The sequence below is a fragment of the Eulemur rufifrons genome, chromosome 11 (genome assembly GCF_041146395.1).
Source record: "Eulemur rufifrons isolate Redbay chromosome 11, OSU_ERuf_1, whole genome shotgun sequence".
NCBI lineage: Eukaryota > Metazoa > Chordata > Mammalia > Primates > Lemuridae > Eulemur > Eulemur rufifrons.
Genome location: NC_090993.1, coordinates 11,372,066 through 11,388,331, shown reverse-complemented (window position 1 = coordinate 11,388,331; position 16,266 = coordinate 11,372,066). Strand labels below are relative to the sequence as shown.

Below are 16,266 nucleotides of genomic sequence, written 5' to 3'. Positions count from 1 at the left end.
AAGCCTCAGGGTATGCATGACACACACCTACAGGCCCTCAATTTACACAAATCTATGTCTGGTGGCTTGTCTCTGATAAACAGCAACTATGTTAAAACATTCCAAGCCTTTAGACAAAGCTTCATGTCTTTAACCAATTACAAGCCAAAGAATCTTTAAACCCACCTACAACCTGTAAGCCCCCACTTAGAGATGGCCCAGCTTTTCGGGCCAAACCAATGTATGATTCCTACGTATTGATTTATGACTTTACCTGTAACCCCTGTCTCCCTGAAATGTATAAAACCAACCGTAACCCAGCCACAGCGAGTCCACTTGCTCAAGGCCTCTTGGGTGTGGCTCCGGGTCATGGTCCTCAAATTTGGCTCAGAATAAACCTCTTTAAAATTACTTTACAGAGTTTGGTTTCTTTTCCGTGGACACTCCCTACTTTGCATCAATCTTCAGCATTTCACTGACACCATACCATCTGCGAATACACAACCTAAGTCGACTGTCTGCCCTGAGGCTGGTGGATGTTGAGATTTAGAGAGATGGTCAGGAGTTTGTCCTGGAATATAAGTGAATTTCCCAGGAGTCACTGTGTGCAACACACCTGCTGTTAGTACCTTCTGCCTTCCCCGGCCTTGTGCCCCCCTCCCCGCTTTTGGGGTCACAGGGTGGAGAGGCTCCGGCAGGGTGGATATTCAGGACAGCTCACGGAAGAGGACACGAAGGGTCACTGAGGTGTCCTCAGCCCTGGGCCTGGAATGGGCAGGTCGGGGAGCGGGAGAAGTGAGAGGGCGTGGTAAACATTTTGATCTACATCCATATCGACACCTTCCACTCTTTAGTATGACGTTTCATTAAAGAGTTTTTTTTTCCCTGACCACTAGCCATCTAAAGTAAGTTTTCAATTGCAGTGTTTGAAGAATGATGTTCAACCAATTATTTTTGTAAAGTTCAGTATCATTAAACATTCCGTATGTGATAGGAATACTGATCAGGTAATACTGATCTACCAAAACTTCTGGAAATTCTGGGCTATTTTTTTCTTGGAGGATCTTTTTAGAATGAGTTTAGCAGAGTTTCTAGAAAGGTGGTTAACATGTAAGTTCCTATTCGTAGAGCGCTTTGGACAATCCCTGGCACAATATCATTTATAGCAGGTGCTCTATAAGCACTTGATAAATAAATGGATAATCTAAATTACAAGACTACGAATTTATAACTGGAATGGTACTTTCTTCCATTTGAGGAATTAAGTTTGTGGATGAATGACCGTTGAACATCTCAATTCTTTTAACTTTAACATTCTGTGTCCTCCATATAGGTGACTGTCATGTGGAAATCACAGAGTCATGCAAAACATCTTCAGAATGGCAATAATGGCAGGAATAGCTGAAAATAATGAATGATTATCATATAAGTAACACTATTTGCTTTGCTGTCAGCTATGTATGGACCTATGAAAGAAAAGCTTTTTCCCCCCTTTCTTCATTCTCTAAAATATTCCTTTTGTTCCAGGCCTTCGAAATTCTTATATTGATCTAGGACAAAAGTATTAATTTTCATGTCAACGAGCTATTCTGTATCCCCGATTTTTAACCTATAATTCCTTTGAGAGTTATTCTTTATTGTTTTTGAGATTTTTGTTTTCTTCTTTAAAAAAGTAAGAGAACAAGAGTTCCTAGAGAATGACAATCTTAAAACTGCTTGGTATTGGCACAAGTGCAGGGACACAGACCAGTGGAACAGAACAGAAAATCCAGATATAAAACCATCCTCATATAGCCATCTAATCTTTGACAAAGCAGACAAAAACATACTCTGGGGAAAAGAATCCTTATCCAATAAATGGTGCTGGGAAAACTGGATAGCCACATGTAGAAGACAAACAGGACCCACAGCTTTCACCCCTCACAAAAATCAAATCAAGGTGAATAACAGACTTAAACCTTAGGTGTGAAATTATTAGAATTCTAGAAGAAAATGTAGGAAAGACTCCTACAGACATTGGCCTAGGCAAAGAATTTATGAAGAAGACCCCTAAGGCAATCACAGCAACAACAAAAATAAATAAATGGGACCTGATTAAATTAAAAAGCTTCTGCACAGCCAAAGAAACAGTCACGAGAGTAAACAGACAACATACAGAATGGGAAAAAATTTTCGCATGCTACACATACGATAAAGGACTGATAACAGGAATCTATTTAGAACTCAGGAAAATCAGTAAGAAAAAAATCAAACAACCCTATCAAAAAGTGGGCAAAGGACATGAATAGAAATTTTTCAAAAGAAGATATAAGAATGGCTAACAAACATATGAAAAAATGCTCAACATCTCTAATCATCAGGGAAATTCAAATCAAAACCACAATGAGATATCACTTAACTCCAGTGACAATGGCCTTTATCAAAAAGTCCCAAAACAATACATGCTGGCGTGGATGTGGAGAGACAGGAACACTCATACACTGCTGGTGGGACTGCAAACTAGTGCAACCCTCCCCGTGGAAAGCAATATGGAGATACCTTAAACAGATTCAAGTAGACCTCCCATTCAATCCAGCAATCCCATTATTGGGCATCTACCCAAAAGAACAAAAGTCATTCTATAAAAAAAGACATCTGCACCTGAGTGTTTATAGAAGCACAATTCACAATTACAAAGATGTGGAAACAACCCAAATGCTCATCAATACATGAGTGGATTAGTAAAATGTGGTATATGTATACCATGGAGTATTACTCAGCTATAAGAAATAACGATGATATTGAATCTCTTTTGTTCTCCTGGAGAGAGTTGGAATCCATTCTACTAAGTATCCCAAGAATGGAAAAATAAGCACCACATGTACTCACCAGCAAATTGGTTTCCCTGATCATCACCTAAGTGCACATTTGGGAATAACACCAAAGGGCGTCGGACAGATGGGGGGGTGGGGGGAGGGGATGGGTGTATACCTACATAATGAGCGTGATGTGCACTGTCTGGGGAATGGACACGCTTGAAGCTCTGACTCAGGGGGATGGGGAGGCGTGGGCAATATACATAACCTGAACTTTTGTACCCCCATAATAAGCTGAAATAAAAAAATATTGATAGTCCTCTCTCATCAATCTTTTAGGGTGTTTATTTTTTCTGTAGTAATTTTAATATCATTATGTCAGTCCTTTTTCCTTACATCCCCAACCCCAATTATGTAGGTATTTCCATGAGGAGTTCCATGAAGGATCCGTCTCTTTTCAGCTAGTGACACGTATTTTGTCTAATTTCCCCCTTCCCATCTAAGATCTCATGTATGGTAATTTCTGATTTGCCAATATCAGAGAGGCAGGTTGTAGAATGGTGATATTAAGCCATAGGAAAGCTTTCATATCCGTTGACTTTGAAAACCAAGACCAAAGAGGAAATTTAAGTCAAGACACTAGGTATAAAAGCAACAATTAGCTGTTCTATTAAGACATGTATTTTTGGACTTTAGTAACTTCAGTTCAAGTCATTAAGGAAAACCAAAAACCAAGTCTACAAAATGTTCTTCAGGAAGTAATTTCAACTGCTGTCCTGGAATATGTGAACAACAGGCTAAAGTGATGACATTACTCCTTCCAGTTCAAACTACGTTTACTCAGCAATTCTACTAATTATCAGGCTGTGCAGCAGATGGGGAAAGTCAACAGGAATAGTCCTTTATGTTCTTCTACTAAATATGAAATCTACTGATTCTTTAAAGAGCTACCCAACTTTTTTTTTTACCATGCAGATGATTTTCTATTCTGCACTGTTAAAGAATAAATACGTGATTACTTAGATTAAAGAAGAAAAATACTTTTTTCATTCATATGAGACAAAAGTTTATGAACTTACTGTTAGCATATCGTCACATTTCATATCTGGTGTATCACCATCTTCACTTTTATTGTAGAATTTTCTGAAAAAATTGAATGCCACCACAGTGTACAGGTATACGACAACAGCTAATAAGCCAACTGTTAAGACGAGCTGGAAAGCAATGTGACATTGAACACGTATTAAAAATACAGGACATATCACTGACATATTGGACATTGTGTTGGAGGGGGGTGCTCTCGTGAGAACACAGCTGCATTTACTGACTAGAAGCTAATGGGATCTGTAACTTTATTATTTGACCCCCAGTAGGGAAATTCATTTCCATATTCTCTTCATCAAGTTGTCAGACTATTTCATGCAAACTGTGACTATTTAATTAGCTAACAAATGCATGCTATAGCTAGAGTATGGATAAATTATGATTTAATTTCACATCCAAATTGAATTAATAATATTAATAGGCAGCTTAAAATGTTCATTTTTTCTAACTTCTAAATATTTAGTAATAGATACTAATGAAGTACTTTCTCCCTTTCCATGAGGTCTATTTTCTGTAAATAATTTACATTCCTAATGAAACCCATCTCATTTTTGTTAGTAAGGGGGATTGCAAATTATTTTTTCTTTTTAATCACATCCTAGAACTAAATAGGAATTTGCATTGCTTCTGAAATCTGGGAACACATAACCGGTAATAGTGTTTAATATAAACATTCAAAAAAATTAAACTGAGAAGTCTTGCTTTGTAAACATAAAACAATGATCAGAGTGAAAAATACTATTTTGAAGGCTAGCTTTCTCAACGTATAATTAAATGTCTCAGTTTGAGAGGTCTTCCTTTCAGCTCCAGGTAATCTTTTTTCAATTCCAAATTATACTTTATTTATATAAATATAGATATATAGATTTGATAGAATATGTGTATGTTAAAAACAAGACTTTTTCACCAAGTTGGTGAAAATGTATTTCTGGTTGTATCCCAGAAATTCTAAACTAATGTGCATTATCTTTATGAGTACTTTCTCTGATACAACACATCCTTATGTTCTTGAATGTAACTATACACGCTGATTAAGTATTTATAAAATCACTCCATAGTTATCTGGAGAAAATGTGTTATCTTAATAGAGGGTTTAATTCATTTTTATAAATAAAGCACAATGCCACTATAAATTTCTGTGTGTTTTTACCTGTTGGGACTATTAAGTTCCACATATTTATGCAAATGAAAATTTGATACCTCTAAAAGAAAAGGAGTAATCCCCACAAGAATTCAGAAATAGAGTAAAAGTAGCGCCAGACCTTTTATATTGAAATCTATAATAAATTTAGCATCTCCAGTTTTTTACATATACTGGGAGCTCAAACACAGTCTACCAACTGACTGATAAATAAACATAGTAGACTTTTTATCTCCGACCTACGACTTGCCATGCATGTCACAGTCGTATTCAGAACCTAAAGTGACATATGTAAGAATCATGCGCTGAAATTTAGAAAACTAATGATCATGATAATGTGAATTTAACTGTGGACATCGTTCAAGTTTTTTGGAGTGCTGTTGATTTAAGAAAGTGCTGGGCTATAAAACTCTGGAAAAGAAGGATTCTGTTAATCTAAATAACTAATACAGAATGTGTTCCTACCCAGCAGTCACTTGAAAAATCACAATTGAATTAATAAGTGCATGCTTCTGCAATATGTTTCATGATAATGAAGAGTTTTAACATTACAAATGGGTTTCATCAGAACAGAAGTTGATTATCTGGACCTAGACCAGTTTTCCTCCAAGTCAGTATGACCTTGTCAAGTATGAAACGTTATTCTTTTTGTTCAATTTAGAAGTACAGCAAAAGGTATGTGAATATCCAGTTTTAAAATATTACATTAAATTAAAATGCAACATCTCATGTTTTACTCCTAATACAACCAGTGTATAAGGACGCTGTAACACAGTTTGGTTCCCCATAATATCAGATGGAGCAAATTCTGTGCTAGCAACAAAATAAAAACTAAGTTTCTGAGTGCTTAATATGTGCCTGGAGCTGTGCTAAGGTCTCTGGATTTGTTTTTATTCAATTTTTATAAAAATTTTGATAGGGTAAGTACTTTTATTATTTTTATTTTATGAAATAAGGAAATTGAGATTTAAAAGCATTAATTAATTTATCCAAGGTCAAGCCAACACTTGAATGTAGTTGTCTAAGGGTCTCTAAACTACTAATCCCCATGGTTTAGAAGCGGTGCAAGACCCTCTCTTCAAATAAATCTTTATAACTGTACATTCTCTCTTGAGGGTTGGTTTTATTTTTGTTGGCTTCCTTTGCTGTTTTTTTAGTTTCTGCAAGGGGGAACAAAAAGATAAACTGTTACCTGTTTGCCGTTGTGAGTTACTGAGGACAAGATGGTTCTTAAGGTCTTGAATCCCATAGCGATGTCAAGAAGATGAGCAGCAAAAAAAAAGTTGTTATAGTGTCCGAGTACAGACATGGTCATATACCAGGCTAGGTAGAGGAAGGACTATTAAGACAAAACAAGGGGAAGACATATCAGAAAACAAAACACATGGCTATTGTCCTATGTGATGCTAAATAAGCTAGGAATAGAAAGTTAAACACCACATGCCCTGACTTATATGTGGAAGCTAAAAAAAGTTGATCATATAGAAGTAAAAAGTAGAAGAGAGGATACTAGAGGCTGGGAAGAGGAGGGGGAAGGGAGGGACAGGGAGATATTTGTTAAAGCATACAAGATTAGCTAGATAGGAGGAATAAGTTCTAGGGTTCTGTGCCGTGGTAAGATAACTGCAGTTAACAATAATATCTAGTTTTAAATAAGTAGGAGGGTATTGAATGTTCCCAACACAAAGAAATAATGTCTGAGATAATGGATATGTTGATTACCCTAATCTGATCACTATACATTGTATGTATGGAGACATCACTATGTACCTCCTAGTATTTGTCAATTAAAAAAATAAAATTAATTAAAACATAAAAGCAATTCTGATTTCATTCTATTATATTCACTCCATTTATTTCATCTTAGACCATAAGTTTTTATGATTCTAATTGGCTGTATCAGCTTATTCTTTGTGGATAAAGTTCAGTGTTATTTTCTTCTTTCAAACAGTAACTGTCCATATTTATCCTTCCCAAGAGAAAAATTTACAGACTTTGTATTGGACAGCAGAGTTTCTCAACCTTGGCACAACTGATACTTTGGGTGGGATAATTCTTTGTTGTGCGGGCTGTCCTGTGCATTGTAGGATGGTTAGCAGCATCTACTGGATGCAACGGCCCTGCTTTCCCCGCTAGCTGGGACAAACAACAATGGTTCCAGACATTGCCAAATGTCACCTGGGCGGAAAAACTGTCCCAGGTAGAGAACGCTTGCTCTACAGTCAACCAAAGAACCAACCAACTTGCCCTCCCTCCTTTGCTTCCCCACCTTGATTTTCATTTATTCACTCATTAAATCAATATTTGCTGAGACCTACTAGTTAGGGGAGATTATATGAGGTGTTTTATTAACCAAACATTTTATTTCACATGAGTAAGTCTAGGAAAAACCCAAATACTACTTGATATCATTGAAAGCTACGGTAAACCTAATAGTACAATTGATACTATTTGTAGAAATCTCCTGGATTATAATTAATATAAATGATTAACTTCATATAGGCTAGAAAATATGTGTACTTTTGGGGGGGGCAATGAATAAAACAATAAAATTCCGTGATTGCTCTCACTTTTGGATTATTTATTTATTTATGTTGGTACAAACAGGGTCTTGCTATGTTGCCCAGGTTGGTCTCAAACTCCTGGGCTCAAGGAACATCCCGCCTTGGCCTCCCAAGGTGCTTGGGATTACAGGTATGAGGCATTGCACTCAGCCTTTTTTTAATGTTTTTTTTTGAGACAGTCTCATTCTGTTACCTGGGATACAGTACAGTTGGGTCATCATAGTTCACTACAACCTCAAACTCTTGGGCTCAAGCAATCCTCCTGCCTCAGCTTCCCAAGTATCTTGCCCTATAGGTATATGCGACCACACCTGTCTAGTTTTTCTATTTTTTGTAGAGATGAGGTCTTGCTATGTTGCTCATGTTGGTCTCCAACTCCTGGCCTCAAATGATCTTCCTGCCTTGGCCTCCCAAAGTGCTGGGATTATAGGTGTGAGCCACTGCACCCAGCCTACTTTTTGGATTGAAGTCTCTTCTGCATAACGCACGCTTGGCCAGTGGATCCAGGAGCTACCCATTTTGGAAAAGGGTAGAAATCTTCATTTTAACTATATTTTAATCTTTAACAGAGAACAAAAAGAAGGAAGAGGGGGCTTAGATAGTACAAGAGAGGACTGAAGCTAGAGCTTAAGTGGAAAAAAGAAAATAGTATTTTTATAAAGCACACTGAGATAAGACATCCAGAGTTTGCTCAGGAAGAGGAGTTGAGTTTGAGTGGAGGTTCCTGTTTTGGAAGATGAAGCTGGGAAAGTTGGTGCTGGAGGCCTGGAGGGCACGAGAAAGGACCTAGGGGTACCCCGCAGGCACTTGGGAGCCACTGGAGCCTCATGAGCAGGATAATGGTTTGTGAAAAATAACATTTTAGGAAAATTTTTTTCAGCACCCACTAAGTGCTGGTAATTTTTTCATGTATTTGCATACACAGTCTCTCATTTTATTCTAGCAAATAGGCATGTTTAGTCCCAATTTACAAACGGAGAAGTGAGCTCACTCAGGTTAAGCTGCTGTTTAAAAACTTTTTAGGAGGCAGAGGCATCAAACTGGGAGACTACTGGACGAGCCCCAGGGTGAGGTTTCGAGAGCCACACTGAGGAGGGAAATCGGTAAGGCTAGAAGGGAGAGTTACAGAGGACAGAAACAGGACCAAGATTACGCAAATAAATACATGCATTGGAGGGAGAAGGCAAAGGAGGAGTCCATGCTAATAATTTAAGCTTGGATAACAAGAAGAACAAAAATACTAACAGAAAGAGAACACTGTGGACAGGGCACGGGATTTGGTGGGAAGGAATGGAGGAAAAGGGGGATGGCAAGTTTGCTATGGGACATTCAGATGGAGGCGTCTAGCAGGCTATTAAGAAACGTGAAGGCTGAGAAAAAAGAAAATTTATGGGCACACAATGAGTAAGGAAATGCACCTGGGCGGCAAGCTGGGTCAGGGGTGTGTGTGTGGATTCTATACATACGTTACCCAGTTAAATTTGAGTGAGAGATAAAGAATAAATAATTTTTAGTGTAAGTATGTCCCATGCAGTATTTGGGACATGATTATGCTAAAATGTATCACTTTTAGGTTATCGGAAATTTAAATTGAATCAAGAATTCTCTATTTAAGCTGCTAACCCTAGCTGTGTTTCAGAGAAGAAACTGTACTATTGAAGATTGAACACATGTTGACAGGTGATTGGCCAAACAAAAGCCATAAAACTGCAGGTGGGAAAAAAAAAAGGCCTAACGAGGAATCAGAAAGATGTTTGAATAAGGTTGTTTAGACTTCCTCCAGGTCTACTCATGTCCAAATTCTTTGGAGGACAAGAAAACTCCATAGCAAGGTGAATACTAGAGACAGGCTGCATCTGCGCAAAAGTGGGCTGTACAAGTACAGTGCCAAGGGAGATTGCCCCTAGCAGACAGAAGCCAGGATGCCCTGGCTACTTACATGGAAAATACCAGCTAGAGCAGGACTTGAGGTGCCTTCTTTTTATTCAAGGCAGCGGCTTACATTATGAGATGAGAAAGTAGTTGCAAGATATATATATATATAGTTTCTGATTCTAAAAGATACTTTTTAAGACATGATTTTGAGCCCTTAGGAGGATTCTCTAAGACACCCAAAGTTCTGGGCCCATGGCTGGGTGGGGCAGGCGTGGCGATGGAGGCAGGAGACTTTGGGGGCGTGTCACAGACCTTTACATAGGAGAATGGAACAAATGTTCACTATACAAGTTAGTGCTAAAATTAAAGATTGAAATCTGGAGCTGATGGTTTTTAGTAATGGTTGATTTTTTTATATCAAAATATGTATTTTGATATATATTTAAGCCCTATGTCTACTTTCCAAGGCTCTTTGGTAAAAGAGGGCTCAATGAAGAAAAATAACTCAATAATTTGATTTACTCAAATAGAGGGAAACTTAAATTTAGCACAATTAATGTTTAAAATTTTTTAAATTTATTTAGTGGCTTCTTTTTAACATCTATAAAACTTTGAAGTATGCCATCGCCCAATTAAAACCTGAATGGAAATACATATGAATTTGCATCTTAGCTTCTCTTTCTTGTGTAAATATATTTTCATTTTCATCTTTCAGCTATTGAAAGAAATGGAATGAGAGATGGGCTGGCTAATCGTTCTTTCCACGGGTCTCTCTCAGATAGGGTCTGAATGAAATGAGTTCGTATCCGAAGAACTTTCTTAACCATCTTTCCATCTGCAGAACTCCCACATGCTCCTCTAATCAGAGTGCATTTGCTTTTGTGTTAATGAAGGAGGCTTACGTTGTCAGTGAAAACGACTCCCAGTTTCCACATCTGATACTTCACATCAATAGAGTTCAGTCTGGAATGACAAAAAAGAAGAATGTGTGGATGTATGCACATTAATCAAAGACTCAGAGGCTGTGGGAGCCTGACAGCTTTCAATTTCCATGGGACAAGACTGGAAAACTTTCCTGGAGACTAACTGTATCGCAGGTGCCAAGGGAAGCTGAGAGCTTCCTCTGACACTGTATTCTAGAGTTTTATGCTACTTTTTCAGATAATCTCTGGGAAAAAAAAAAAATAATACCACCACCTTCGTCTTCTGTTATTAAGAACAGTTCTTTCTTTTTTCCTTTCCAACATTCAATATAAGCTAAACTCACCTTATATATGACATTTATTCCTAGAAACTACTAAATGAACCAACATGGATACGTTAAAAATTTCCTCACTTTCATTATACATTTGTAATTGTATTCCCACAAAATAATTTTTGGTTCAAATAATAATAAAAACTAGCATAAATGCACACATTCATTATACAACTAATGTGAACTAAAATAAAATCTTAAGGTTCCCCCCAACCGGCTGACTGAATGGACCCCCTCTTGGCCAAGGGGGTATCCTAAAACCAAACTGCCTGCCACGAGGAGGGGGGTCAGACACAAATGAAGAAGTATGCAGACTGGCTAGTTGCTGGCAGCCATTGCACCCCCAGGAGGGCAGCTGGCCACTTATGTAAACGTAAGCACACTAAGCCTATGTGTTCGACTGCTAAATAAATACATGAATCGTCTTTGTATCTGAATGTTCACATTAAGATAACATTCATCTAGAAGCCAGAAAACTTTTAAAACCTGACCTTTCTAAATACTTTGGTGAAGAGACACTACATGTAAATAGTTTTCCTACTAATGTATATTATTTATCAGATCTTTATTCTAATTTTACTGTCCATATTTAAAGGTGTTAATAAATGCCATTAATTTCTTAATACTTTGCTAGGGGTCAAACTTGCAAGCATTTACTATGTAAAACAGTGGAAAGTTTCACCAATTTAAAAAATGATTTGTTCATAGTAAAAAACAGTCTAAAATTTTCCTATTCAGAGTTTTTTCTAGAGTCACAAACGTGACCGTGGAAAATGCATAATTCAGTAAGACTACTTAATTCTACGTTGCTTATCAAAGATCTGAAAATGTTTGTGGGCAACTCAACATCATTGACTCCACAGTCCTTGTTTGATGATATCCCAACATACGGACCTTAGTTCCTAAGGACTGTCAATCTGCATTTCATCTTACATACAGTGACACAGTCTTTGAATACATTTGTTTTCCTAAAGCAACCAAGTAACATTTTTGACCTAAGTTCATATTTTCTTATCTAACTACTTTTCAACTAAATTTCCCGTTAGTTTTAAAGACCCAAGTAACTTTAACAAGTTTTCCAATAGGTAAAAAGTGTATGACCAATAAGTTAGGCCAGACAAAATATCTTTTTAATGCTAGCTAATATAGTTATCTAACACAAAATAATACTGCTCTGCAGAACCATAAATATCCGTATTTTCAAAGTCATCATCACATCCCTAGTTGACTGTGACTATAAATACACAGATTAAAAAGGCTGACATGTTTTTAAGGGAAAGTATTATGTTTCTTCCCAAATTATAAGGTGGCTACAGTAAGAAATTATGTTTTTAAAAACATGAATGCTTTACTTGTATTCCAGAAATTCAGTTGATCAAATTTGTTAAATAAATATATAAGATATGTATATATACATCACTCACACTAGACATGTATGTGTGTATGATAGTTAATCTCAGGTGAATTCAATCCAACTGTTTTATATTTTTCTAATTATAACACATTATGCCATGAAAGCACTATATAAAGAGTGCTTCATTTCAAAGTAAATGTTCAAAGTAATAGTATAAAGGTGTAGTATGTCTAAACTATAGTAGACATAGGCATACTCTTTGTTATTAAAAATACAGTAACTATTATAAAAGAATATGAATTTTGAACATTTTTAATAATAGAGCTACACAGTTCTCTTGTCTAAAACATATGAAAATTAACTTCTTTTCAAACAGGAAGCATCAGAAAACACAGTCATATATTGTGCTTTTGCATGTATTTTACTTTGACTTAAGGGGCATTTAAGGAGAGAAAAGGTAAATTAAATCAAGAACAAAAACATGACTATTTTTTCTTTCCTCTTGCTCTATGTCGATAACAAAAAAAGGTACCTTCAAAAACTAACAGAAAAAAAATCCAATCATTTCATAGCTCCAAATACCTAGAAGCATAAAAGCAGACTTTTTATACCTTCTCTGTTTTCCTCATCTGTCTGCTCCTCTGACATGGAAGGGAAGGAAATTAATGCACTAGCAAGTTCAGAAATATATTAATTTTTTCTTCTTGCAACCTAAACCTGTAGGACAGAGCGGAAGTCACACTCACACAGCTGACAAGGAGCTGTCCTTCTTTGGCTTCTTCTTCTCTCTGGCGTCGCTGAAGTCCAGAGCTGCTTTGTCCATGCCAAGCAATTCGCTGATTCTGTCTCGGCCGTAGAACTCACCATATTTATCCATAACCTGAGATCCAAGGGAAAAAAAAGCATTTTGTTGGTTTCAACTGCTACATAATATCAGCTATGTGCGTGTATACAGAACTCTAATTATTTTTATACTTACTGTATAGTTGCTCTATTTTAAAGATCACATAAAAATCTACTTTATGGCTCTTATTCTGTGATCACACTGCTTAAGGTCTAAACTAATTGATAGCTTTTTAAACAATATCTACCTGAGGAACCAGGTTTCTCATCCAAGAGAGGGAGACACACAAAAGGCAGGCGATGAGTGAAAGTGTAAGAAATGGGAGGAAATGGAATGACAGTGACCTTTACCAAATTCATACATTATGCCAGGAATTATGCTTTATTCCATGTGATTGTTACAATATGTAAATTTCATACTATTACCATCCCACTCTGCAGATAAACCATGTCCTAAAAAACTTCATGTAACACACCCAAGGTTGCTAAACTTAACAAGAGATGGGGTCAGAAAGCATCTGGGTCATGCCTGATACCCCAGCCAGTGATCTTCTGCATAGACTTGTGTGTGACACCAGGCTGGATGTCACAGGATGGCATCTCTCCACGGTTATGAATTTCAACCATTCAACTCGCCAGCCACAGCCCCCATCTTTCCACCTCACTCCCCCTAGTACCCTGATCCCAGCAATTCTTCAATTACACCCGGGCCTGAAACCACATCACTGCCCTCATTTTAATTCATATCTAGTAGAGATGCTGTTTCCATCATTAGAATCATTTCCTAACAACCACCCTTCGTTTCCTTGCCCACTTCTCCTTCTGTTGCATTTGCCTGGCTTTGCCCATTTGTTGTGTTTTTCCATCAATGCTTGGACATGACGTCCAATCTGGGACAAAGCTCCTCTTGCCCTACGGTCCGTACAACTCGCCAGTCCCAACAGCAATGAAAATGGAGGGAACAGGAAAAGCAATGAAAGAGAAGCAGGAGGAGAGATCACTGGTAGCAAAAAGGGAAAAGAGGAGTTGGAAAGCAAGGGAGAAGCGAGAAATGAGAAAGAGCAGAAAGGAGCAGACACAAGGTGAAAGTTAAAGACGAGAGCAAATTAAGAAAGAAATACATAGAGAGAAAGAAGGAAAGAATTAGCAGAAATAAAAATTAGATGTGTACAACCAGATGAATTAAAGGAAACATAAAAGACCAATGGTAGTTAGAAAACCTATGAACACATACTATTGCGGTTTATTAAAACAATTTGTTTTCCATTTGCTAAAAATGGGCTACGCTGTTCTGAGTGGGAGTTCTCCACGGGCTGTGTTCTCACTCCCATTCCCTGCAGGACAAACTGGGTACTAGAGTAGGAAAGCCAGGAATAGGCTTCGCTGCCATTACAGTTAATCTATTTATTTGACTATGAATATATAATTTCCTTCAGAGAGACTCTTGCTTTAATAATTCAGAAGCTTCCTCTTTATTCCATTAAATAATTAATAGGAATAACTGTTCAAATTATCTATTTAAAATTATTTTAAAATTATTCTTTCAAACCTTTTGCCTAATCTGGATATGCTCAGATGTACTAGAGCAATTCTACTCAAAATGCCAAGTCACAAGGGGACAAAATCTTGCACCAAGAAAAAAAAAATAGAAAACATACTGCTTCTTTCAACTAAAAAGTGTTGAGATGTATACATATATATATGCACACCTCTGTATGTGTTTGTATGTATATACATATGGTCAATGTGCTTAAGGATGTAGTTGATTTAAATTCTTGGTACAAGCTCTGCATCTCTGTTTGGACTGGTAACAAAAACTTTTCAGCAACCAGTTGCCAACCACCCTCTGAGTAGCACTGAACTGGTGGAACCAGAGGGGAAAAGATGTATATCTGGCCATTCACTCTAAATGGTGTACACTGGAATTCATTAGCAAATGTGTTTGAATTGAGTTAGCCTGGTAATTAGAGCAAGCATTTCAAGGAATGACTAAGGAGCTACAAAATAATGATTATAGCATTTTACAATGTGTAAGCACTGTTACATAAATTATTTCATTCAAGAAAAATGGGGTCCTTCCAACCCATGGAGAAAATGAAAAAAAAGAAAAGAAAAATGGGGTCCACATTAAAATTCTGTGTAGTACTTAGGGCAGAAATGACCCTTGACCCTTGGGTCAGAAGCCCTCGAAAGCAGAGCCACAGGAAGTGCCACCGTGATGCCTGAAGTCCATTTCCGTGCTCTTTCTGTCGCCTCCTGATGCTGTCCGCATCAGAAGAATGAGGTTCCAATAAAAGAAATCTTTAAAGTTATATAAAGTAAATGAAATTCAGTCCTTTGCTGTCATCCAACAACTTTATTTCTTTAGTGCAAAGGAGGACACCCGCGCTAGTGATTTATCAACTGTCTTAACGGGAAATAGCCTTTACTCGGCTTAGGTTACCCAAACAATTTCTAAGAAAGTTCTTGCCAACAATTGTTGATGTTGGGGACCGAGCACTATTTATCTAGCTGAGTGAGGAGGGGGATGAGGCAATGCCTATTTAATCTGGGGCTTCCGGAGTGTGGATTTCTTCTGTGCCATTCTTGAAATTCAAATTCAATTCTGTTGCGATTTTTGAAATAACATTAACATGCAGATAAAGCACACTCAATATCTATATTATTTTACATCTAAACCACATCAAAGTCAAATCTTTAAGAAAAATACAGAGAATTTATTCCTTCTAAGAAATATTACCTTTCTTTTAACAAATTTGTCCCAGTAGTTGTTGGGAAATGACCTAAAAGACAGAAAAGCATAGAAATAAATTAGAAATATTTTTTTAAATGATAAATAATAACATCATTTTCGATTTATAAAATACTTAACAACATATAAACATATATCCTGCCATCCATATAAAAGTACAATGAATTTCGTTAACATCCTATCCCATAATTTTTCCACATTATAAGCACATTGAATATTATTTTAAATATTTATATATATATATGCAAGTTAATCACACAAAAAGATTATAAGCTGATACTTAATGGAGAATAAGCATATTAATAAGTAGTACTGTTGTATTTGTCATTTGTTTATACCATATCAATACATAGATTTGTCAATTAAAAATTAAAGTATCTAGAAAGCTGTCATATTTTTCCTATGAAGAAAAAATCTCCTTCCAACCAGTTATCCCCAAAGAATCTTTGAGCATGGCACGGAACCGGAACTCTGGCACCTTGATTAACATATAGAGTTTACTTAAAAGGACTGACTTGATTAGACTTAGTATTAATGGGTAGAATTGCTAAACAAAACATTTAGCATCTAGAGTAAATATGTAAAATTTATAAATCAATCATCT

At 36.8% G+C, this 16,266-nt stretch overlaps 1 protein-coding gene across 1 annotated transcript in view; it reads right to left on the bottom strand.

The window, feature by feature from the left end:
• Positions 1-16,266, bottom strand: part of RYR2 (ryanodine receptor 2) — a 467,985-nt gene that overhangs the window by 11,289 nt on the left and 440,430 nt on the right. Inside the window, exons 97-101 of the mRNA XM_069484586.1 lie at positions 15,651-15,693; positions 12,814-12,947; positions 10,361-10,421; positions 6,212-6,358; positions 3,854-3,988 (exon numbers count right to left, since the gene is read on the bottom strand). Of these exons, the coding sequence (XP_069340687.1) occupies positions 3,854-3,988; positions 6,212-6,358; positions 10,361-10,421; positions 12,814-12,947; positions 15,651-15,693 (520 nt within the window). The remainder of the gene's footprint in view (positions 1-3,853; positions 3,989-6,211; positions 6,359-10,360; positions 10,422-12,813; positions 12,948-15,650; positions 15,694-16,266) is intronic.